Genomic DNA, 24,071 nt, shown 5'->3' with positions numbered 1-24,071 from the left:
TGAGATTAAAATTGAGGTAATACTGCAATCAATCAATCAATCTATCAATTTTTATTTATATAGCGCCATATCACAACAGAAGTCATCTCAAGGCACTTTTCACATAGAGCAGGTCGAGACCGTACTCTTTAATATACAGAGACCCAACAATTCCCACCATGAGCAAGCACTTGGCGACAGCGGTAAGGAAAAACTCCCCTTTAACGGGTAGAAACCTCAAGCAGACCCCGGCTCTTGGTGGGCGGCCATCTGCTTTGACCGGTTGGATTGAGATTTTGTCTGAGACTGCAGACAAAAAAAAAAAAAAACACAGCATCTTGGAGTAAAAAACACATGTATTTGCAACTGTAAAGCTAATAAAGGAAAAATGTACAGAAAAACAGATCAGGGTTGAAGAGGTTAAAGACTTGTTTGCTCTGTCTGCAGGTGGATGAGAGGTTATGTGTGGCACCCAGCTAAAGGCCTCTGTCGCCCTGACCTGTGCATCCCACCAGTCCCTCTGTGAGCATGTATCGCAGGAATGGGCTCTCGGATGGCACCAGCATCAACTCAGTCACCTCAGAGGTAACAACACGCTCTTCTTCTGTTCATTGATATGATACAGTATTTTATTGTTACATACTCTAATGAATATTCCCTCCTCTTGGACCAAACTGCATGCTGTAAAGCTTTCATTGTCACTGTGATTTGCAGTTTTTCACGAGCAGCTGATGTTACTAACATTTTCTCCTTTTTGCCTAACATTAGTCTTTATGATAGCCAAAGGTAGACTGAGCCAGCATTGCAGGAGCAACATTATGTGACTGTACAGCAGAAATCACCAACATTAGTGATTACAACAGGAGCCAACCATGACATGGTACTGTTCCTGTTCTGACTGCAGTGCAGTCACCTACTTTTTCCCTCCGTGATGACAGTAACAGAACAGAGTAAAAAGCTGTTTTTTCCAAGCTGTTCAATAAACTGAAGTTGGCTAGCAATATTCCTCATATGCTTTCCAAAGGAACACAGTGAATTACAGGTTTTTCCCAGGATTTTTTGAGACAAAGGTGGTAGAGGCTGGAGAATGTGCGTGGTGCGGCGTACAGTTTGTGTGCGCAGTCACAAACCTTTGAGTGTTGCGTGCTTAAGTGGAAAAAAAATCACAATTTGACAGACAAAACTGTCCATAAGCTGTGGGGAAAAACATCACTGTCTAAGACATTGAGCGAGGGTTTCTGAGGTGAAACAGACTGATCATGAGTTTTTTCTCATGATCAGTCATCAGTTCATTTTCTTCACCTCAGAGTTGGTTTAGGTTGTTTGATGCTGAAGTGTGTGTTGGTCAGCTGGTCTCGTTTGTTACTGCTGGAGTTCACTGCTCCGATCAGTTAACATTAGTCACTGAGTGACGGTATAAAAAGTTCTCAATATACTTCAAGTTTGTCTCGCAAAGGTAATTATTTAGTCATTAAACCAAACAGTGCTTGCAACTGCTGCATTTTTTGAAGATGAACTACCAAATAACTCCAGCTGGTGTGCGCTGCCTTTTTTGTTCCGTCAACGTCACATATCGGAATTTTAAACAAAGGTGGCGGCCAGTAATATAAAGTCATTTTTCATGCAAAAATGGCCAAAAATGGCGGCTGCATCTTCATGTTTAGTCTTCTACAATAATAAACTAAATAACTTTGAGTTTCATTACTGGTGTTTGGACAAAAAAAACAATGACATTTAAAGACAACACCCTGTAATCTGGGAAACTGTAATTTTCACTATTTTCTGACATAAATAATCAGTGAATTGAGAAAATAATCAGCGGATGAATGGATTAATTGCAGCCCTGGTTTCATCCCAAGGGGCTGATTTGAATGATGTTTTTGTGACTCTCTGACTGATAGTTAGCTATAGTTCAGTATTAGTGCTGATATATTGTTTTCTAAATTTCAGTGGAATTGTATTTCGAAGATATGATTATAACATGTTGTCATTGGTATAGTTGAGATTATCAGTCTAACTCTAATCGACAGAAATGATTTAAGTCATTTTTCAAGCAAAGTGTCCAACATTCTGTTTCCAGCTACTTAAATATCAGGATTTGCTTTTTTCCTCTGGTGTGCAGCGTTTTTTTCTATTTTGTTAATAGATGGCTAGAAATAATTGCAAAAATAATCAATAACTCCATAATGTTAATATTAATTTGTTGCAGATCTCCTCATTTTACAAAATTCTAGTCTTAATTACCTATTAGCTGTTTAGCTATTTGGAAAACAACTGGTCAGACTGAATCACCCTTTAACCTAGATATCAGTTTCTACACAAAATATGTAACAATCTGTGCTGGTGATCAGTCAACATTTCTTATCCCCAACACTGGTGAGGCTGTTCAATAATAATTATATAAATAAGACTCATTAATTATAATTGTATGAATCAATATAGACACAGCAGCAGATGATATAACCATGAAATTGTGAAATTAAAATTAGATTTTTTCTTTTTTACTTTTTCAAAAGTGTCTAGAATATTTTACAACCTTTGTCTACAGGACAGAGTTAGTTATGTGTTTGGCTTTGTGTGAGTGAGCAGACAGCCAATCATATTTCTGCAATAAACAGTTTTTCTTTAAAAAAACAAACAAACTGTATGTATATATATATTTATACTGTGTATACAACATTTAACATATATTTTGTCTGTACTATCCATATGATTATTTATTTAATAACATTATTTATTAAATATTGAACATTTTGGGTTCTTAGAAGAAGTGCTATGTTGTCACAGACTTGTTGATTCTCATACTTTTTGTTCTTCTCACATGCATTAGAATGTTGCTGCTTAATACGATTGGTTTCTATAAAATGAAAACATGTGTCATAGAAGTTAGGAGGAAAGTAGAATTACATTTAAGTGAACTACATTAGATAAGTATGTATAATTATCTCTAGATTCACAGTTAATTGTTGTTATATGCATTACAAGTTATATAAGATAGGGATCTGTAGTGTTAATTGTCAGTCAAAAAGAGTAGCAGTTGATTACCGTGTAATTATGGGTACAATTGGCTGTAACTAGTACAATGACATAGTCTCAATCAGTGCAGTACCACGAAATGAAAGGTACATAGCTGAGAGACTGCTTTGAAAGATTGTGCAGGAAATCCTGCTGTGGTACAAAGTGTTAGATGGATGGAGCAGATCTGTTGCTCAGCTAACCCTGTCCTTAACTGGGCAGAAAAGCTGTTTTTTCCACCAGTGGACCACTTGCTTTGGTCTATTTCCAAAAGATCTAAAAATGATTTATGCATGTGTCTTTGTGCATGCCTATTGTTCTCTTTTTCCAAGTAGTATTTCATTTAAAAAAAAAAAAAAAAAGTCTTTTCCATTTGGTCTTGTTGATTAAAATGCCAGAGCTGAGGCCTGTTAGTCCAGGAAGGATAAAAAGTCAACTTTCAAAGCAGACTGAATCAAGGCTAAATAAACAGGCCAGGAGAAACATCAGAGGCATTTGTGCCGTATTATCATAATTTGAAATGGGTAATATGCCAGGAACACGGCATCTGTTTTTGCTTGGTGGAATCCTTGATTCACTATAATAACCTGGTGAACCACATTATATAAGTTCTATTCATTTTTGAAGTGTCTGCTGTTAGGTATACCCACATTTAAAATGCTTTGGCTATTTTCTGCCTCTCACCATCTTCTCCATCCTCTGTCCTCTCAGTTTGTATGTCACTTGTTAAATGTGCTATATCTGTGTTTTTATGTGTGTTTTTGGGTGTCAGGTTATTACAGCTTTACAGCAAGAATATTTGGTATTTTTGGTTGATAACTGATAAATGGTTAAAGTCATCTATCAAAACACTATGTCAGCCTCAAGTCAAGGAATCCCTGCACACTGACTCAGAGCTCCCTTTTCTTTATCTGCAACCTTTTGACTACAGGTCTTCCTCAGGCAAATACCCACAGGAATGTGCCTAATGTGACCAGTGACATCACAATCATCTAATCACATTCACAAGTGTCAAGACACCATCATCATAAGAGGATGATGGTCTCATTTCTTCTAGGTTCTATATGCATACATGGCATGTTATATTCTTCTTAGTCTATTTCTATTTCTGTGTATATTAATTCTATATTGGATACACTATATATGTTTATAATGATGCCCCCTAGTGTCTTGTTAACCTATGGCACCCGCCCTAATACATATATGAAATGAGTGGTTGATATTTCTACTATTCATTGTAATTGTTTGAGACTTATTGACTGAAAATGTGTACATTTGCTTTAAGACCTTTAATCATATTTGTATCATGTTTGATATGAATGTTTTTATTCTCATGATGATGGTGTCTTGACCATTCTCCTGGATCACTCTCTCTTTCATAGAGTTCAGTCAGGTGTCAGTCAGCAGGAATATTTGCCATTTCTATCTGGATTTGGAGATTGTGATGAGGGATTAAAAGCCTGTCATTTCACTGTCATTTTTTTCTGTTGATAGCTCACTTTTGTGTTTAATACTGAGACAGGCGGCATGGACCAGACTCTATGATACTGTAAAGAGAGGGAGACACATTAGAACAGGGTGTAGTAAAACAGGGGTGTGATTCTTTGAGGAGCAGGAAGGTGGCAATTAATCAAGAAAGGCACTGAGCATGTTTAGGACATTTGTGAATGGACTCTTGATGAGGCATTGGTGAGCAGTGAATGTACAGTTTTCATAAAGTGCATAATGAGAATTTATGAATCTGAATGAATGAAGTAAAGTTGACTTGTGCTAACTCCATTAAGAGCTCTGTAAAACACAATAAACACTTTGACAAATGTGTCAGAAGCTGTTAGAAGCCGCATAGAGCAGGGTCCAGACTGTTAAACTGCACTGTTGAAAGGCTGTCAGTCTGATGGGTTAACGTGTGTGTGTGTGTGTGTGTGTGTGTCAGGCCAGCAGCAGCTCAGATTCTCTGGATGGACCTTGTGTGGACTACGCCAAGAGCTATGATGCCGTCGTATTCGATGTGCTGAAGGTGACGCCCGAGGAATTTGCTGTAAGTATGATTCAAATGTCAGGAAGTGTTTGTACTGCGTTCAACAGGAATCACATCTAAAGACAGGGCACGCTATTACACAACTTTTACATGTTAATGAGAATCAGCTGGAGGAGTTTGGTCACTCAGAATCAATTTAAAAAACATGCTGATAGCGTAGAGCTAGTAGCAGCTGCTTGGTAAATTATATAGCTATTTGGTATATTAACATTGAATCAAATGACTAATATGAAAGGGTTTAATGCAGTGACAAACACAGAATTCTCTCAACACTACTGCTTTTCTGAGCTTTTTGCCTCTTTTATCTAATAGTTGTGCTTTTACATGTCAGTCAGCCTAGTTTCCAGCAGCAGCAGCAAGCAGCTGTTTCAGCCTGGTATGGGGTTTTTTGCAAAGTATAAGGCAAAGTTCTAAAGGGCTGGATGAAGGTGAATATAGATCAGAGGATGTGGTGATTAATAAATACTGCAATCACAACATGAAGCATGATGACAATAGCTCAATGAATGAAGAGACAATCATATAGTGGCACAACATGAACACACAGCAGCACAAACCTGCAGCCAGAGGCACTATGTGGGTCTTTAAAGATTTGATTTGTGCAGTGACGATATAAATAAATGATAAAAAATGTGCTGAAGCTGTCTATATGATAACGTCAATTGGACACTAATTCAGCTACATTTCCACTGTATGTCATGTAGAGCTGTAACGATTAGTCAATAAATTAATTAGTTGATCAACAGAAAATGAATTGGGAACTATTTTGATTATTGAATAATTGTTTCAGCAATTTTTTTTAAGCAAAAATGGCAAAAATTCACAGGTTCCAGCTACCTAAATAATATTTCTGGTTTTCATACTCGTTTATGATAATAAACCAATTATCTTTGGACTATTGGTCATATTAAATAAGACATTTTGAAGAGTAGCAGACTCTGAGAACTTAGAATGGACATTTTTCACTATTTACTGATAATCAATTCATTAAGAAAATAGCTGGTAGATTAATCAATATTAAAAATAACTGCTAATTGCAGCCTTAATCTCATGTTATAGATGGTCACATAGTTTAGTAATAAATGTGATACACAGCCTTTGCACTGTGATGCATTTCAACAATAAAACATGAAATGATACTTTTGCTTTATAAAAGCTGGAAAAGAGATTATGATACACAGGATTAATGAACAGGATTAATGAACTTCTGTCATCTGATGTCACCCTCTTTAACAGACAGAATACATTGTAACTGACCAGTGTGATGTGTGTAGAAGTGTCTGTGTGATTATTCTGTAGCAGCCTGGTGTTGTTTTCAGGTGATTTAAGGAACACAGTGGACAGTTGCGTAACAGCACTATGTTCCTGCTTCAACCACCTTAAATATATATATATTTTTTTTCAGATTTAAACACATCTACTGAACGGAGAGTGTTAAATTAAAATGGTTTTCTTTACATTTTAAGAGTAAAGTTAAGCAGTATTTCATTTCATCATTGCTGCACATTTACTGCAAGTATTTAACTCACCAATTTGACAACTGAGTATTTTTTTCTCCAGAAAACAGACATGGTTGTGAGACATCTATTCTATGTGCAACTACCCACTTTCCAGCAAAATACCAACAACTCACTTTGTGCTGCTACATTTTAATGAACCTCCTACCTGTGTGCTACTTTCCTCCCAGCTCTGTGCAACATGTGCATAGATCTAGACACCAAAAAAAAAAGACACCACACAGATGGGCAAATTTCAGGTCAGGAATATACCAACCTCATTGCACTGCAATGAAAATAGAGACCTGACTTTTGCAAAAGAAAAGAAAAGTTAAAATTGTCTTTAGCCAGGATTTAGTGAACATTAGAGGAACTGAGGTTGTTACCAGCTGAACTGCAAAAGCAGCCCTCTTGAAGCTGCAGATATACAGCAGCCCATTTATCATCATCAATGGCAGTTATAACCAACTCATCATTTCCAGTTAGGACTTATAAACCTATGTATCATATTTTCATAATGTCTGAAAACTGCATGTATATATACCACTGTTTAACCACCTGCATACTGAAAGGTGATGTGGATTTATTATTTCAGAGCCAAATCACCCTGATGGATGCACCAGTATTTAAAGCAATCCAGCCAGAGGTAAGAGAGACACATATTGTTAAATGATTAGTCTCCTGAGTATTATTTCCAGTTATAACAATGAATTCTTCCAACATCACATATTCATCTTGGAGGAAAACCAAGATTTGTCAGTAATTTTGGTCATAGTGTCTGTTGAATATTCTCACCAGGCAACAGAGTACCATCAAGAGGACTCTTCATTTGATGATTAAGAATAATCTGTTATTACTGACCTTCTCAAACTGTGCATGATTCATGTGTATAAGGTTGGATGTACAACAGTCTTTTCTAGAGAACCCCTCGGAGATCAAACCATCACCACAGAATGATTCCAGTCACCTTTCTGTTTCTAATACTGGTAATGCTGCTATGATGGCCTTCACAGCTGCTGCCACTCAGCTGAACTCAGACTGGCCTTAGTGCTTGAACTCTCCACTGGAAACTCCACATACCCTTGGTTAGTCAATGAAATTCCAGTCACCGCTCTGCCCTGAAGCATTTCCTTCCCACCACATCAGGCTCTGCACAGACTGAAGAGAGGGGAAAGAACCAGGTAGAGATGGTAGAGACATTAAGGATTGATAATTAGAAATTAATACAAGCTGAAGCTTTCATAAGTACCTACTGAATGGTTCAGTTGACTGATCCAACATGTTCCTTTAAATTTTCCAGAAGGCTACAATTACAGCCACATCACCATGACCTTTCCTTACTCACTTGTTAGGGAAAATCTCAACAAACACAGACCTGGACCAGTATGTTTAAAGCTATTCAGAGTAAAGTCTTGGTCTTAAAAGTGTCAAAATTCTAAGAATGGGGTGACATAATTTTGCTCTTATTCTTACAAATCAGTATGAGTTAACAGCAGAAGCAGCAGCTAGATACTTTCCACATTTTGAAAATGCTTTATAATAAGTTGATAAAAGCTCTGTTCCAATACTCAGACTGCCTGTACAACATAGAGAGATTTATGACAGGATGGAGACAGTCAAATGGTTTCATGTTCATTCTTCCAAATGTAGGAAAACACCGAGTTGGGATAAAACATTGCCTTTTTCAGTCCACTGAAGATTTTGGGAGCTATAATCCCAAAGGGAATGTGCACACAACTGCCTCTTTGTTATTCTTTCCAATGTACACATTAACCACTTCTACATACATTATAAAAAGTGCGATCATTATTACATTATAGAACTGTGAAATACTAGAAGTCCTGTGAAAACTGAAGTGCCCCCCCCTTTCTCTCTCAACCCAACTGGTCAAGGCAGATGGCCGCCCACCTAGAGCCGGGTTCTGCTTGAGGTTTCTTCCTGTTAAAAGGGAGTTTTCCCTTGCTGCTGTCGCCAAGTGCTGCTCATGGGGGAATGTTGGTTCTCTGTAAGAGTGCAGTCTAGACCTGCTCTATGTGAAAAATGCCCTGAGATTACTTTTTTTATGATTATATAATTAAATTGAATTGGAAAAAAACTGAATAATAAAACATAGAATTGACAAATTAAAATGATTATATCCTCCTCACTATTTAAATATGTGGCCTTTGCTCTCTCTCTTGTTTTCCCTGAAACTTAATAAGCTTAATATGATGTGCTCATAAAAATGCAGAGGTGCTCTTTTTTCAGGTGAGGTGGGGTGCCTTCACTGTCAGAAACCCTGCAGGAGGAAACTGGGAATTTATAGTATATGAAACATGTGACCATGTAACGACTTCTGTGCCTCCCTAAACTACCAAATATTAACTACGCAAAACATCCACAGTGCCAAGTTAAAGAAGAATCTGAGCAAATGAGTTGAGAAACATAACAAAGTCGGATCCTTGATGATCCATCTCTAAATAACCCTCAATCATCAGAATTTTGCTGTTAAATCAGATGTCCTGGTGATAAGCTGTGTCCAGCATAGCAATATAAGATTGGTCCTAATGAAAATAATTTTGTTTATAATGGAATTTGGATTTCTGGGGGATTTCCTGTCATGGCGAGGTGTTCTTTTGTTAATCCCTTTATTTAGGCTTGTCAAACACTGGTTAAAAACAAAGAAAGAATGAAAAAGTCATTTAAATTGGCACAAAGGCAAGGGAATTTCCACTGGTGGATGCATGGCTGTTAATCCTTGCTATTTTCATTCAGGCGTTTAACTATAATGTCTCTGAAAGAGGACCAGTGTCACACCAAGGGTTTGTACTGTCACATGTCCCAAGTCCACACCCATTCATGTGATTTCCGTTTCTTTAGCCATGCTAGCGACATAGCTCTAGGGATGGCCCTGTCTGACTGCCTGTCTGTCAGTCCAGCACTTCACTCCAGAAGGAAGCGTTCAGAATTTTTGAAGTCTGTCTTAAAACAACAGTCAGGAGTCCAACTGAACATTGAAACAGGTTTTTCTTGCTGTAATCATTCCTCCTGTTCATACTGACCATTAGAAGATCCCTTCATAATGTACTTACAATGGAAGTGAGTAAGTCCACAGTCCTCCTTCTGTGCAAAAATATATTTAAAAGTTTATCTGAAGCTAATATGAAGCTTCAGCATTTCATTCAGCAAATGAGTCAAATCAAGTAGATATCTTTCAACGTTACAGTCTTTTTAGTGCCAAAGTCCCTCTTTTTGTTACTATACTTCCACCACAGCTCAAGAAGGAAACACTGTCTGAGGAAACTCAAAGAGGGAATTTGATACTAAAAAGACTGTAAATGTGTCAGATATCCACTTGATATGACTAACTCAGACTGCTGAAGCATCATATAAGCTTCAGATAAAGTTTTAAGCACATTTTTGCACTAATGACTGTGTGGACACACTGTGGCGCTGTGCTGGGTGGTAGCCAGCAGCTCTTGTTTGGTGTTTTGTTTTTTCAACTATTTCATTTCAGTGACTGACTGGCAATGGCTACTTTTTGTTTTGCGATTTTTCACGTGGTTCCATTGTTACTTTCTACATTCTTGTAACGGGGAGCCATGCAAAGAAGAGTTAGGCCATTGTTTACTCACGTGGTCAGCTGATTGAGTAAACAGTGCTACTGTCTGGAGCAAGGCCTGAAATCCTGGAGGAGCTGCAGAGGTGATGCTGAGGTTGCAGAGCTGGAATTAAGTGGAGAGCGAAGAAGAGGAAATAAAAACCTTCCGTTCTAGTGATTCTTATAGGGAACGTGAGGTCCTTAGGCAATAAGATGGACGAGCTTGGTGCGCTGATCAAGACCCAGAAGGAATACTGTGAGTGCAGCATTTTGTCAGACATGGCTGCATTTGCACTTCCCGGACCATAGTGCGGCTGTGCCTGGCTTCAGGACTGTTTGGGCGGACAGGGACGTTATATGGAGCGGTAAGAAGAAGGGAGGAGGGATTGCACTGTATGTGAGTAAAAGGTGGACATGTTAATGTGACGGAACATTTCTGTGGCCTGGATTGACCGCTAGCTGTGGGAATGCATCCATATTATTTGCTGAGGGAGTTCTCGTCCACCATTGTTATTGCTATCTGCATTCTTCCATCAGCTGATGCAGAGGTAGCATGCAACACCATTCACTCCACTGTTGCAAGACTTCAAACTCAGCATCCCAATGTTTTTGTAGCTATTACTGGGGACTCATATCACACTGGGCAAAACATTACCTATAGTTTATCAGTATGTTAACTGCCCCACTAGAGACAATTAAACACTAGACCTCCTGTATGCAAATGCTAAGGATGCATACAGTGCCACTGCCCTTACCCCCTCTGGCAGATCTGATCACAACGTGGTCCTGCTGACACCAAAGTATGTCCCTCTTGTCCAATGGCAGCCTGTTGAGGAGGTGGAGTCGGGAGGTTAATGAGGCACTAGAGGACTGCTTTGAGTCTACAGACTGGGATGTGCTTTGTGAGCCACATGGGAAAGACATCAACAGTGTTACAGACTGCATTACAGAATACATAAAATTCTGTGAAAACACCACCTTGCCAGCTCAGACTGTACGCTGCTTCCCTAATAACAAACTCTGGATCACCAGTGACCTGAAAGTAGCTCTGAATAATAAGTAAGCCTTCAGGTCTGGACATTCAGATCCCCCCTGGTGAGCTCCTTTGTCCCATACCAAACCACCTTTGATGTGCCTTTCCTCCACTGAGACAACGAGCCCCCTTCCCTGCCTGACTGTGGCTACTGGCCAGGTTGGGAGACAGGTGGAGAGACTCCACCAATGCAAGGCTGCAGGCCCTGACAGTATCAGCCCCAGGGCTCTGAGGACCTGTGACAGCCAGCTATTTGCTATTTTATGACACCTCTTTAACCTGAGTCTGAACCAGGAGACGATACTGGTGTTGTGGAAGGCGTCCTACCTGGTTCCTGTTGCCAAGAAGAAGACTCGATCTGGCCTCAATGACTATTGACCAGTTGCCCCCCTCATCTCTGTTGAAGGTGCTGGAAAGGCTGGTTTTGGCCCACCTTAGACCGTATGTGAAATCGTCACTGGACCCTCTGGAGTTTGCCTACCAACTTCATCTGGGAATGGATCAAGCCATCATCTACCTTCTGCAGCAAGCTCACTCTTACCTGGATGGAACCAGTTACACTGTGAGAATCACATTCTTCGATATCTTCATTGCATTGAAAACCATCCAGCCACTGCTACTGAAGAAGAAGCTGCAAGCAATGAGGCTAGACATGTCCACCATCTCCTGGATTACTGACTACCTGACAGGCAGACCGCAGTTTGTCCAACTGGACAGTGCTCTGTCTGAAATGGTGGAGAGTAGTACAGGGGCTCCACAGGTGACTGTGCTGTCTCCCTTCCTTTTCACCTTGTACACCTCAGACTTTCAATACAACTCCAGGTTGTAGCACTTGCAGAAGTTCTCTGATGACTCTGCAGTGGTTGGGTGTATAAGTGATGGGTGGGAGGAGGAGAACACAGCACTGGTAGATGATTTTGTGGAGTGGTCTGGAAGAAGTCATCTTCTTCTGAAAGTGGCCAAGACTAAGGAGATGATGATCGACTTAAGAAGGAAGAGGACGGCTACACAACCCCTTTGTATTCTGAGAGAGGATGTTGGCATGATGGAGGAGTACAAGTACCTGGGTGTCCACATCGACAACAGACTGAACTAGAAGACCAACATCGATGCCGTATATAAGGAGGGCATGAGCAGACTCTTTTTCCTGAGGAAGCTGAGACCCCTCAATGTGTGCAGCAAGATATTAGAAATCTTCCACCAGTCTGTTGTGGACAGTGCACTGTACTTTGCTGTAGTCTGCTAGGGGGGCAGCGTTGGAGCCGGTGACACCAACAGACTTAATAAACTGATTAGGAAGGCCAGCTCCGTAATTGGCTGCAAACCAGACACCTTTGAGGTTGTAGTGGAGAGGACACTGAACACACTGCTACCCATTATGGATAATCTTGACCATCCTCTCCACCACCTACTGGACAGACGGCGGAGCACTTTCCCAAACAGACTGGTTCAGCTTCGCTGTCACAAGGACTGATACAGGAATTCTTTCCTGCCCAAAGCAATAACTCACCTCTGTCTAACAGGGAACTCTCAGCTTTATAGTTTCTGTCTCAGCCAAACCCCACTCTGTTGTGCTCCTTCAGTAACTTTGCTCATGGTGAATTTGCACATCTTTATACTCCTACTCTACCTCTATTGCATTTTTAAAACCTCAACAATTCTGCACACTTGTCTAATGTATATAGTATGTTATTCTATGTTTATATATTTTATAATATTTGTAGTGTGTGCTATGTTTTTTTTAATATTGTATTGAGCTATTTTATTTTGTTATTTGATGTGTTTATTTTTCAATAGATATATTTTTCTATCTCTCTCTAGTGTTTATATGTACTTTTTTTTTTTTTTTTTTTTTGCTGTGTATTTACTGTTCCCATGCGACACCTGGACAACCTGCTGCTGTAACACAAGAATTTCCCAGTTTGGGATCAATAAAAGTACATCTCTCCATCTATTTCTGTCTATCCATCTATCTTACATTGAAAGCACATTTGAAGGGGCTCTTTTAATAGCCAGTATGAACAGTAGGAATGATTACGGCGAGGAAAACCTCTTTCACTGCTCATATGGACACCTGACTGTGGTTTTACGACACACTTGAAAAATTGTGAACCCATTCTTTAAATATCTCAACAACTGTTTGATGGATTTCCATGAAATTTGTACAGACATTCATGTTCCCCAGAGGATGAGTCTGGCTGACTTTGGTAAACTTGTGACTTCATCTGCTAAACAGCATTGTCATTGTAAGCATGTTAGCCTGCTGACATTAGTATTTAGCTCAAAGCACCACTGGGAGTACACTACTTAAGTACAGCTTCACAGAGCTGCAAGCGTGGCTGTAGACTCAGTGTCATTTGTCTTCTTTCCTTTCCTGCACTATTACTGCAATTATGTTTTAAAATAATAAATATGCTATCTTTTAAATTTTATTGCTTTTATTGTAGTTAACTAAAGTCACTTAAAGTAGCTGCTCAGGTCATTACTGCCATGTTCTATCAGAGATTTTGTGTGAAAGCTGTGAAACATAAAATATAGAGGCTGGTTTGTATAAGCTAATATTGCTCCAAATTTAAGATACAGTGGCTGTAGAGCAGTCTTAGTCTTGTTTCCAACTGTCTTAGAATGACAGTGAGAACAGGCCAACCTTTCTTCAGCAAAGGCAGTGTGTTGATACAGTAAGTCTGGCAATGAGAGGCTGGTTCCACATGGCTTCTCACAGGGGGATTTGCATTTATATTCCTTCCCACCTTGACAAAGGCAACAGTTCTGAGGGGAAACACTGAAAATATATAATGATTTTTCATGAACATTGTCTAACTTAATCAACAAGTGATCAAATGTCACCAGCTCTGGTCTAGAAATTTGGTATTTGGTATTGTCATTGTCCAGATGTCTGATAAAACTCATCTGTCTTATTTTCTGATTGACAGGAGCTGGCCAGCTGTGGATGGAATGGGAAAGAGAAACACAGTTTGGCTCCCAATGTGGTTGCATTCACACGCAGGTTCAACCAGGTGTGTCTTACATGATCTCTAAAACAAATATTTCCTCATCTGATTTCTTCTACTTCTCAGAAATTACATTTAACAAATAAGAGTCATATAAGTTATGCTTGATGTGCGACTTGACTGCTAATCATAAAGGCAAGTGAAATACTGTACAGTTTTATACCAACCCATGAACCAATATTACTGTAGCCTATTATTGATGGGAAACCCTTCCAGTTTGTTCAACAAGTATGTGTCTGTGGTCTAAAAGATGCTCCAGTGAGACAATCTATCTTCACTTTGTTATCATAGACATGAGTCAAAGATACAGGACATTTATCATCCTTAATATCATCAGTGGATTGATCACAAGATTCAGTAGTGGATACTATTGTTGTAGGGCTCAATCTCAATTTCACTTTTTAGTGCAAAATCCTAGGACAGGACAAATGAAAAACTTTTTCCTTCCCTAATATAGTTTTATTCATCTTTAAAGCTGCACTAATCTAATATTTTCAGATTAGTGTGAAATGTCAAAGGGTTCACTTGTAGAGACAAACCCACAAACCCCCAGTGCTTGTTAGTGTCTTTCAGCTCATTGTTTTGGTTTTACTGTATTGTTTTGGTCTCAGCAGTTAAAGAGACAGATAAGTAGACTTATATTCATCAGGTGGACCTAAACATGATTGCATGAATGATGTGAAAGTATGCAACTGTTTGCTAGCACATTTACCATATACCATTATGAAATGATAATATGTAAGTGTTGCGTTGACAGCTTGTTGCACTGCCCTCAAATGGCCAAAAAAATTAATGATGCAGGTTTAATGTAACAATTACTGTTGCATTAATAATAACTGTACAAAATCAAAGTCAGATGGCAGGTAATATTAATTGCAATTTATGATATATGAGAAAGATGAAAAATATGAACATAAAATGTAATTTATAAAAGTTTATTGCAGATTTTTTTAAAATATGTGTTTGGATATTGTTATGTTTCAGGTAAGCTTTTGGCTGGTGAGAGAAATCTTAACTGCCCAGACGCTGAAAATCCGAGCAGAAATACTGAGCCATTTTGTCAAAATAGCAAAGGTGAGTTCAAATGACTGAATGAAAGTAGTTTTATGAAAAATATTGCCTAATGGTGCACTAACAATGCCATACATTATGAGCACTAGTTCTTTAACACTGATTCAGTGTGTTGTTAAATTGAGGGGTGTGTATGTGTTATCCTAACTAATGATTTATTTTGCAGCCCGAGATGCAAGTAGTTGTGATTTTGTTCAGTTAAAACATTATTCATAATATAATAAGTAATAAGTAATAAATAATAAGTTTTTGAATATCGCAGTTGGTGATAGAAACTTTCGTCTCTCTCTGTTCTTACTGGATCAACTATTCTAAAAACTGAAATATGTTTTCAAAAGACAAAAACATGCTGTTCATCTCCATTGTTGTTACAGTAGAGATATCTCAATGTGACGTGTTGTAAGCTTTACAGGGTCATAAGAACATCCATCATCAGACATGGATATGTGTTGAGAAGTGGAAGCAAGCAGGAAATAGTTTAGTGTTTCAGTGTAGATTTTTGTTTCATGGGTCTCTGCTAGTTGCTTGGAAAGCAATCTCAACACAGAATCCATTATATTCTGTGAGCCCGCAGCATACAGGAGCACCCCAGCTACTTTATTACAGTATATGAGGAGTAATGGAGAAAGCAGACGCACTGATGGCAGAAACAAAATGGTGTTTCTCCTCTTGTGGTCCGATCAGGGAATAGTAGCAGCATGAGTTTCTCCCCGAGGTCAGAGTGTGGGATGGAAAGGAAACGTGGAACCATGACATAATGTTCTTGGCAAATTGCAAAGATATTGACTGATGCACCCTTTATGTACCTGACTGTAACAATACACAAACCCAGAATGTGTCACCATAGAGAATCACTCTGAAATTATGGATCGGGGCCTCAACCACTGCAAAGGAGTGTAAAAAGTAATTGAAATCTGAGAAATGCAGGAGGTCCTGACATAAGCAAAGAAGTAAGAGATCATTTTTAAAAGTATTCATCATAGAAATCATGTATAGTTTATACTTGAATCAAGTGTTTGATTCCACCAGCTTGGCTGCGTGGTCATTAAAGTGAATTCAATTAAATTGAATTTGCAAGTAAAAAAGCTAAAATCACTACAACTCAAAGATGACAAATCATCTTCTGCTGGCAGAAACACAATAGGTTTTAGTAATTAATGTTAAAATAAGAAGCCTGCTATGTACATTATATGTCTTCTGTTGCTCTTTGGCAATGAAAAGAGTGAGGACAGATAAAAAGTATGAGATTTGGAATTTGTTCGCATTGAAGCTGAATGAATCTAGGTGTTTTGCCAGAAACTGGATCAAAAATGGAACTGGCTATTAGAACCAATGCAAATAATAATCTTTAAAACTGCCATCTGTACTCGAACAGTGGTTGCAATAGAACCAATAATATTCATTCACTGATCCCTGTATAGTGTTTACACTCTGTAAACCCCTCATCTGTAGTGCCCCACTGACATTATGGGGGTATGTGTTCCATGTAAGGCCTTTGTCATTCCATGGGGAAGTGTAGATTTATAGTGGCAACTCACTGTGGGACTCACATAGCCATGGGTGGAAACCCAGCTGTGGGCATTAAAGGTTAAGGTAAAATTGTGTGCAGTTTCATTTTTAGAAAAGGCTCAGTAATTTTCTAAAACAGCTGGTCACTACTAAAATAAAAAACACATAAATTTCAGCCATTCCTGCCATTCCTGACATAAATTTCCATCCTCAGGAAGGCTTTATAAAGACCTCTTAGCTGCTGAACAACCAGCAACACTTCGAGTGTCCTGCTTTGCTTGTCATCTGGCTGAAATGCAAACTCCAACTACAGAAGTATTGTACGCACTCAGCATAGTGCTGGGTGGCGGTGGGTTCATGCTAAAGCTTCCTGCAAATTTGATTTGACTTTCTGGTGTGACATAGCAACGGGCTCTGTCTTAACACCGCTCACTCTTGAGGTGCGAATTTAAAAATTTCAAATTACTTAAAAAGACAGAGGAGATAGAACTGAATAATTTTAGAGCACAGGAGAGCCCACCATCACCCTGATCCATCCCAAAGATCATTTTTCTTGTGTTACCCAATGCTAGCCCTTTAACAATATAACTCAAACAGGAGGAAATAGTGCATTTATTGGGGACTGTTTTCAGCAGCAGATGAATCCATATTAGGTTCTCTTGTGAGTATTTCTGGCAGCAGTACTGTGTGTGTTGGATTGAGCCAAAATAAACTACAGTGTGTGTGTTCATGGTAATGAAGGAACATGTCACCCAGTGCAACAGTGTGGCTCATTAATGTGTTTGTTTTTAATAGTTTTTAGACAATAATGGTGCTCTATTGCACAGAGAAAGAAGATATCATCAGGTTTTGGACATGTACAATACTTGTTAGATTTGTTGACTATAAGAAAACACAGCTTCATGCTTTAAAGTGAAGTACGTAGTGTATGTTTTCATTTACATAGCTCATTGGTTACAGAATAAGAGAAAGAGTTGCAACAAAGGTCGCTGGTCAGATTTGTTTCTGTTCATGGTCAGCGTGTTCACACCTAAGCCATCTGGGCACTCTTGTTTTTAAAGATATTTATGGTTTCTTTCTTTGAAGTCATGGGTTATTACAAGTACATCATCTACAGTGCTAACAGACGTGTGAAGTTGCATGTTAAACCTAGGGTGACACATGCATCCTGTTCATTAAACATCTGTCTCTGTTCCCAGAAACTGTTGGAGTTGAACAACCTTCATTCTCTGGTGTCTGTGGTGTCTGCTCTGCAGAGCGCTCCCATCTTCAGACTCAGCAAAACCTGGGCGGTAAGACATTAGCTTTATGCAGGTCTTGAAGTGGAAAAACATAAGTGCTGGTATCAGCAAATCATATTACATTTAAAAAGACATAAAGAGATATTGCTGATATTCACAACATAAATGTATTAGTAGAAGTTGAAAGTAAATGAATACATTTACTTGAAAGAGGCTCCATCAGGTTTTGGGGTTAGATATGCTTACAGTATGTCCAGTGGTTCCTCAGGTTAAGTGTCTGTGTAACGTCATCATTATATATATATACCATGAACTACTATAGCAGCTGAAAAACAGAAGCAGGCAGGCAAGAGCATAAACAGATGAGCCGACTTGCATCACACAGTGCTGTGCTGGGCTAGCAGGATTTGCCACAGAGTACAGACTGTGCCAGTACAGTTCGCCGGTAAGTACTGGCCAGCTTTACGTATTGTTGAGGGTTATGCATGAAATAGTCATTACTGCCTCAATAACAATGCCTCACTTATTTAATGATCTATATATTTATTCATTTCTTGTTTTTTTTTTGTAAAAGATATATTTGTTTAATTGTGCATAACTATCTGATGCCCAGCAGTTGATTGTTTCTCCACTTGTGTCAGTGTATTGTGATGAGTTACTGTAAAGCGATTGTCCAATAGTGATGTGTCAATGAAAGTAGGGACAAAATTGGATTTTGGTCAGTGCTGGGGACATTACTGCTCTTGCCTGCTTGCAGCACATGACACATACAAACACAGAGTGTTACAACCAGATAGGGCAAGACCACAATATTGAAATTGTGGTCTTGAATCCAAATTGAGTCTGCAGCTGTACATCCAAAAACAGCTGGAAGCTAACCTGAAACCTGGTAGTTTGTCATGATCTGCTGTGTTCAGGTTAGGTAACAGAACTTTAACCACCAACTCATACCCTACCTGATTTTTCCAGTGCAAGATTTGTTTTTTTTAATTATTTCTTCTGTTTGAAACATTCCAGACAGGAGATATCGTGTATATAATATTAGAATTATCATAGATTTTAAAGCTGTCTGTCTTTGCTCTTCTAGACCTCGGTGTTCAGGTTATCATAATATTCTGCTGGACAGATCAGAGAATTGGTTTTAGATGGATCAGATTGGATGACCATCCCTCAAAGAAAATAAGATAATAAACAATGCAGTGCCTGGCTTTTCAGTCCAAATGATTTTTCACTACCACAAACAGATGCCATTGTGTATGTTTATGAGTAATAAAGTGTGGCTGGCTTGTGCCTTTTTTCCAAACGGGGTGTTTGAATGATTAGTTCCACATTACCAACAGCTGTTTGTGAGCTGTGAGTTCTTGTAAGCCATGTCTTCTCTTTCCAGGCTATTAAAGTGCAAACTCTTTGGTCCTGGTTTTAATATTTGAACATGATTTCTGATTTTACTGCACTGAATATGAGACCATGAAAAGTGGGTGCATCAGCGCCAAAACACATGGAGAAATACTCTGTATGTTAAGCAGGAAGGCTTGCTTCAGTTGATGATTTTATAGACCAGTACACAGAGAAGGTTACTATATCAACAAGGCTTTTAAAAACATTGATATTATATTACATTTTTAGTGAGCAGAAAGGGGTTGTATATTCAGGGTTGCCAAGTTAAATCAACTACGTGGAGACTACTTGAAAATGTGGTTTTCTGAGTGGGGAAGCAGCCTAGCATCTTGTAGCGTTTCTACTGTCTGTTGTAGCTGAGGATGGGGTTTGATAGCATAATTACAAATCTGAATCCAATATCAGATCCATTATCAAATCTACATAAGTTCGGCTTTTAATCTTTTTTACATAACTGAAGTTATAAAGAACATTGATCTGTGCTAGCAGAAGACTGAATAATGTTGACCACCTGCAGTTCCGACCTGAAAATGAGCTAAGCAGGAGAAGACATGAACTGTTGATTATGCGTCTGACACATTGTAATAATGGCTGACCTTTACACTTTATTTTTCACTGTTTACTTGAGGGAAATACTGATAAAATAAAAATGTGAGAAAGTGAAAATGCCCATCAGCATTTCTCAGTGCCCAAGGTGATGTCTTCACATAGCTTGTTTTGTCTTACCAACAGTTCAAAACCCAAATATATTCAGTTTACTATTTTTAAGACAAAGAAAAGCAGCAGATCCTCATTTTTTAGATGCCGTAACCAGGGAATGTTTGACATATTTGATTTTAATAATGACATAAACTATTAACTGGGGACAAAATAGTTGCTGAATAATTCTCAGTGAATCAATAAATCAACCAGCGAATTCCAACTACTGATACTGATGTGTTGCAAATCGCAATCACCTAGATTGCTTCACTTAAAATTCATCACTCTTTGTATGGTTGAACTACGAAAACACAAAAAATAGTGGTGCTTCTTTCTCCAACAAATCTTTGGCTCAATACAGGAATCAACTTGTGCACCTTAACCAGTCTACAGACTAAGCTTTCATTTTGGCCTTTGGGAAAGTTATTTATGTCTTTAACACTAATTAGCTACAGCTGATATAATCTGCCCCTTAACCAGCAAAAGAGACGAGCAGTAGCAACTAAAAATGAGAAGCTGCTACATAAATGTTTTCTTTGGTGCTCTAATAAAAACAGAGCATGGAGAGATAAAAGATTGGATGAGAGAATTGTTAGCCTTGGAGCTTGGATTTGGGTATTTTGCTTACTTAGAAATGGATCCAAAATGAAACCAGCCATTGAAACACAGTTGTTTTACTTAACCAGATACAAGTTTTTAGAGTGCTCTCCTAAGAGTCTTTTTTGGGTGAAAACTTAGGTGGTCTAGGAGGTTTTCATGCACGTTTGACCACATCCATGTGTTTTTGGCTGGTAGCATGACACACTAACATACTTTGTGTGTCTGCTCAACAGTACATTATGCATACTCTACATGTGTATAGACAACAACATGTTTTTCTTCTTTTTTTACTTTGACCTTTGTTTCACACACTGAAAGCTGGCATCTCATCAAAATGTGGAAGTCTGTAATTTATTTATTTATTTTGTTTCTGGCACACGTCTGATTCATACTCCATAGACTTTTCTTTATTTTTTGTTTTGTACAATTTATGGAAACCAATCCCTCTGAAATCACTTACTTTGTGCCTGAACAACAGAATTGGGTCACATATTGGCAAGAAAGAAAACCAGACTTTGCCAAATATGTCTGAATCACTCAGGATGACACACTGCAAACCTCCTCTAGCTCACTTTAAATGAACAGCTGCCTACTGCAATAATAACCATTGAGATATGTTGGAAACAATTGTTGTGTATATTCCATTATTAATAAGCTTCTAGCTCCAACAGTATGTGAGTTTTAACATTGCAGTTAGGAATGAGGAGGAGAAATCTAACAATATATTTTTCTCTGTTCTTGTAGTTGATCAGTAGGAAAGACAAGGCCACATTTGAGAAGCTAAACTATCTGACATCCAAGGAAGAGAACTACACCCGCATGAGAGAATACATCCGCTCCCTGAAGATGGTGCCCTGTATTCCTTATCTTGGTAAGTCCTCCATTGTTATTTTGGCCTGCTTTAAATCAATGCTTTCTGTCCTAATGCTTGGGTTCCAGACCCTGTGACATCCTACACCATTACTCTGAAATCCAATTGGCAGTTGTACACCTTGCAATTATACATATAGTACATTTGGTTTTGATTTTTTTCACCTCAGCTGGTATAAAATATGGAATACCATATCAGAGTACAGGTAGCGTACATTTGTAAGGATCTGCAATTTTCTACACAACATTCCTGTTGTCTTTCTACAAGCCACCATTCTGGAGACATCCCTCTTGAGGTTTTAGTATAAAGGACTGTTGAACTTTGGTATTCAGCTGCCTGGTCAATGATACAAGTCCAGCTGATGTTGAACACCTTTACCAGTTGCGCAAATGCTCTCAAAGTGGCAAAGAGAGAAATACTTAACATTTGTAATACCACATTGAACTGACCATAGAACAAATTAAATTACTTGTTATATATTATATAATGACAATTTGCTAATAATTAACCAATTTGCTATAAAATATGCTAAGCACTCAAAAACTAGGTTTACTGTTTTTCCAACCAGAGCTATGGAAATTAAAATTGAGGTCATATACAGCCATGAGCTGTAAAATAAAGTCCATAACAGCATGATGGAAAGCATGATTTCCAACCAATAAAATATTTTCAGTATAACACATAATTTCTTATCTGACCTACTGTCAGTCCCCTGTTGTTTGCAATGAGATTAAAAAGTGTTCAAATCAGTGTCAGTGAAAATATTGAGAACTGGTTAAATCATAAATGCAGAAATAGGAGATATGGATGTCTTAAGCAAAGAGATTTATTGACAAACACAAACTTGATCGATCAAGGAGACAATAGTCACATATTAAACTGCTGGTGTTGACACAGTGAAATGCCACATCAAGTCTGAAGGAAAAGAGTTGAATCATTCTGTTATTCAGGCAGCGCCCAGACGACCTTGTCCCTAGCCACAACATCGTTGTAAAATTGTTGACTTTAGTGCTGTCTAATTTAATTGCAAGGAAATTCTATGAAAGTGTGTTTTCAGGCACTGAGTGTGAGCATTGACATATTCAATTCATCTAACAGGCTTGTAGAGAACGTTCAGTGGTTCAGTTGCCAGAACAGTAACAGCACATTCACCTTTTAAATTAAGGTTGGAACTTGGGACGTTGGTCAGACATCCTCAATGATTACAGAGGTCTCATACAGAGTCCTATAGTACCCCGGCCAGGCCAAAGCAGTCAACCTAGGGGAAACACTGAATCTTGTTATGTACTTCAGATTTCATTGGTTGCTAATGAAAGTAGGCAGTTGGTTTATTATAGGAGCTGTACCTAGACTCAGTTATTGGCCTTGCTGTAGTACTGTTGAAAGCACTGAAAAGTTTGTTTGCATTACAATTATACCTCCATTGTATAATACTGCCGCAGAGAACAATAAAAACTCCATATTTTTCAGATACACTGGTGTCAGGTAGTGTTATCTTTAATGCTTTTATAACTTGAATTAGATGTCTTCATAATAATACCATATTAGTTAGGGTGTACTGTAGAAATGTCGTTTGGTAATGAAAGCTGCTGTTACAGCTTTATGCTAATATAGTTTAAAATGAAGGGATTTTATTGGGTGCATGGAAACAAGTTCTCTATCTATGTAGAGTTCTCCTTTGAGAATAAGGGCAAGTGATTTTCAGAGCAGATATGTATGCTGTAGCATACAGAATTTCTCCAGTTCCTCCCTTTGGCTAACTGAGCATTAGAGTAACCATGTCACTTCTGTGTCAGTGGTGTCCACCAGTCACTACATCACACTCAAGTGAAATACCTTGACAGGAAAATCTGATACAAATCTGTTAAACCAGGCTGGCTCCACACCCATAATCTCTGCAGTAAAGTAGCACTTGATTATTTGTAAGGACAATTAATCATTTACAGTTCAGCAAATACCTGCACAGCCGACATACAGCAGCAAGGATGTCACAACAGTTCTGCTTGTAAGAGAGCATTTTCAACAGTTAGATTAGTTCCAGTCTAATTGTTGACACTAATACTGTTCTGGTTGTACATATAGTGGTAGCAGGGACAGAGTCTTGCACATATGGACTATCCTAATTGAATGGGGACGTTGCTCACTCAGGTACATGCCTTCCCCTGTCAGTCTGAAAGTGCATCTTCTCAGAGAGAATGTGAATAGATAAAATGAGTCTGAAAACACTTTGACACTTAATTTTTTTACACAGCATGATGTGAGTAATATAACTGGCTGAATCTATTTGAGAACGAATCATTTTGGGGCTTTTCTGTTTATCACTGGTTCTAAATGTAAAGTGACTGTACTCCTACATACTCACTCATTGATTTTTGCTTGATTCTTATGTCTTACTGTTTGTCTTACCAGTATTTCAGTTTACTTTTAATTGGTTTTCTGGACTCATATGATATCAGAGTACTTCTCTCATCTCTGTTAATGGAATGTGTGATAGTAGTCCAGATGGATGAAAGATTGAACTTGGTTTAAG

General features: G+C 38.4%; 1 protein-coding gene across 2 annotated transcripts in view; it reads left to right on the top strand.

The window, feature by feature from the left end:
• LOC122968979 (ras-specific guanine nucleotide-releasing factor RalGPS1-like) overlaps positions 1–24,071 on the top strand; it is a 121,396-nt gene that overhangs the window by 18,213 nt on the left and 79,112 nt on the right. For both annotated transcript variants that reach the window (XM_044334532.1, XM_044334533.1), the window contains exons 2-8: positions 427–564; positions 4,928–5,032; positions 7,124–7,174; positions 14,075–14,158; positions 15,137–15,226; positions 17,932–18,024; positions 21,415–21,541. In XM_044334532.1, the coding sequence (XP_044190467.1) occupies positions 508–564; positions 4,928–5,032; positions 7,124–7,174; positions 14,075–14,158; positions 15,137–15,226; positions 17,932–18,024; positions 21,415–21,541 (607 nt within the window). In that variant the 5' untranslated portion in view covers positions 427–507. The remainder of the gene's footprint in view (positions 1–426; positions 565–4,927; positions 5,033–7,123; positions 7,175–14,074; positions 14,159–15,136; positions 15,227–17,931; positions 18,025–21,414; positions 21,542–24,071) is intronic.

Source organism: Thunnus albacares, chromosome 18, assembly GCF_914725855.1.
Source record: "Thunnus albacares chromosome 18, fThuAlb1.1, whole genome shotgun sequence".
Lineage (NCBI taxonomy): Eukaryota > Metazoa > Chordata > Actinopteri > Scombriformes > Scombridae > Thunnus > Thunnus albacares.
Note: the sequence above shows the minus strand (reverse complement) of the source record. Positions and strands in the feature narration are given on the sequence as shown.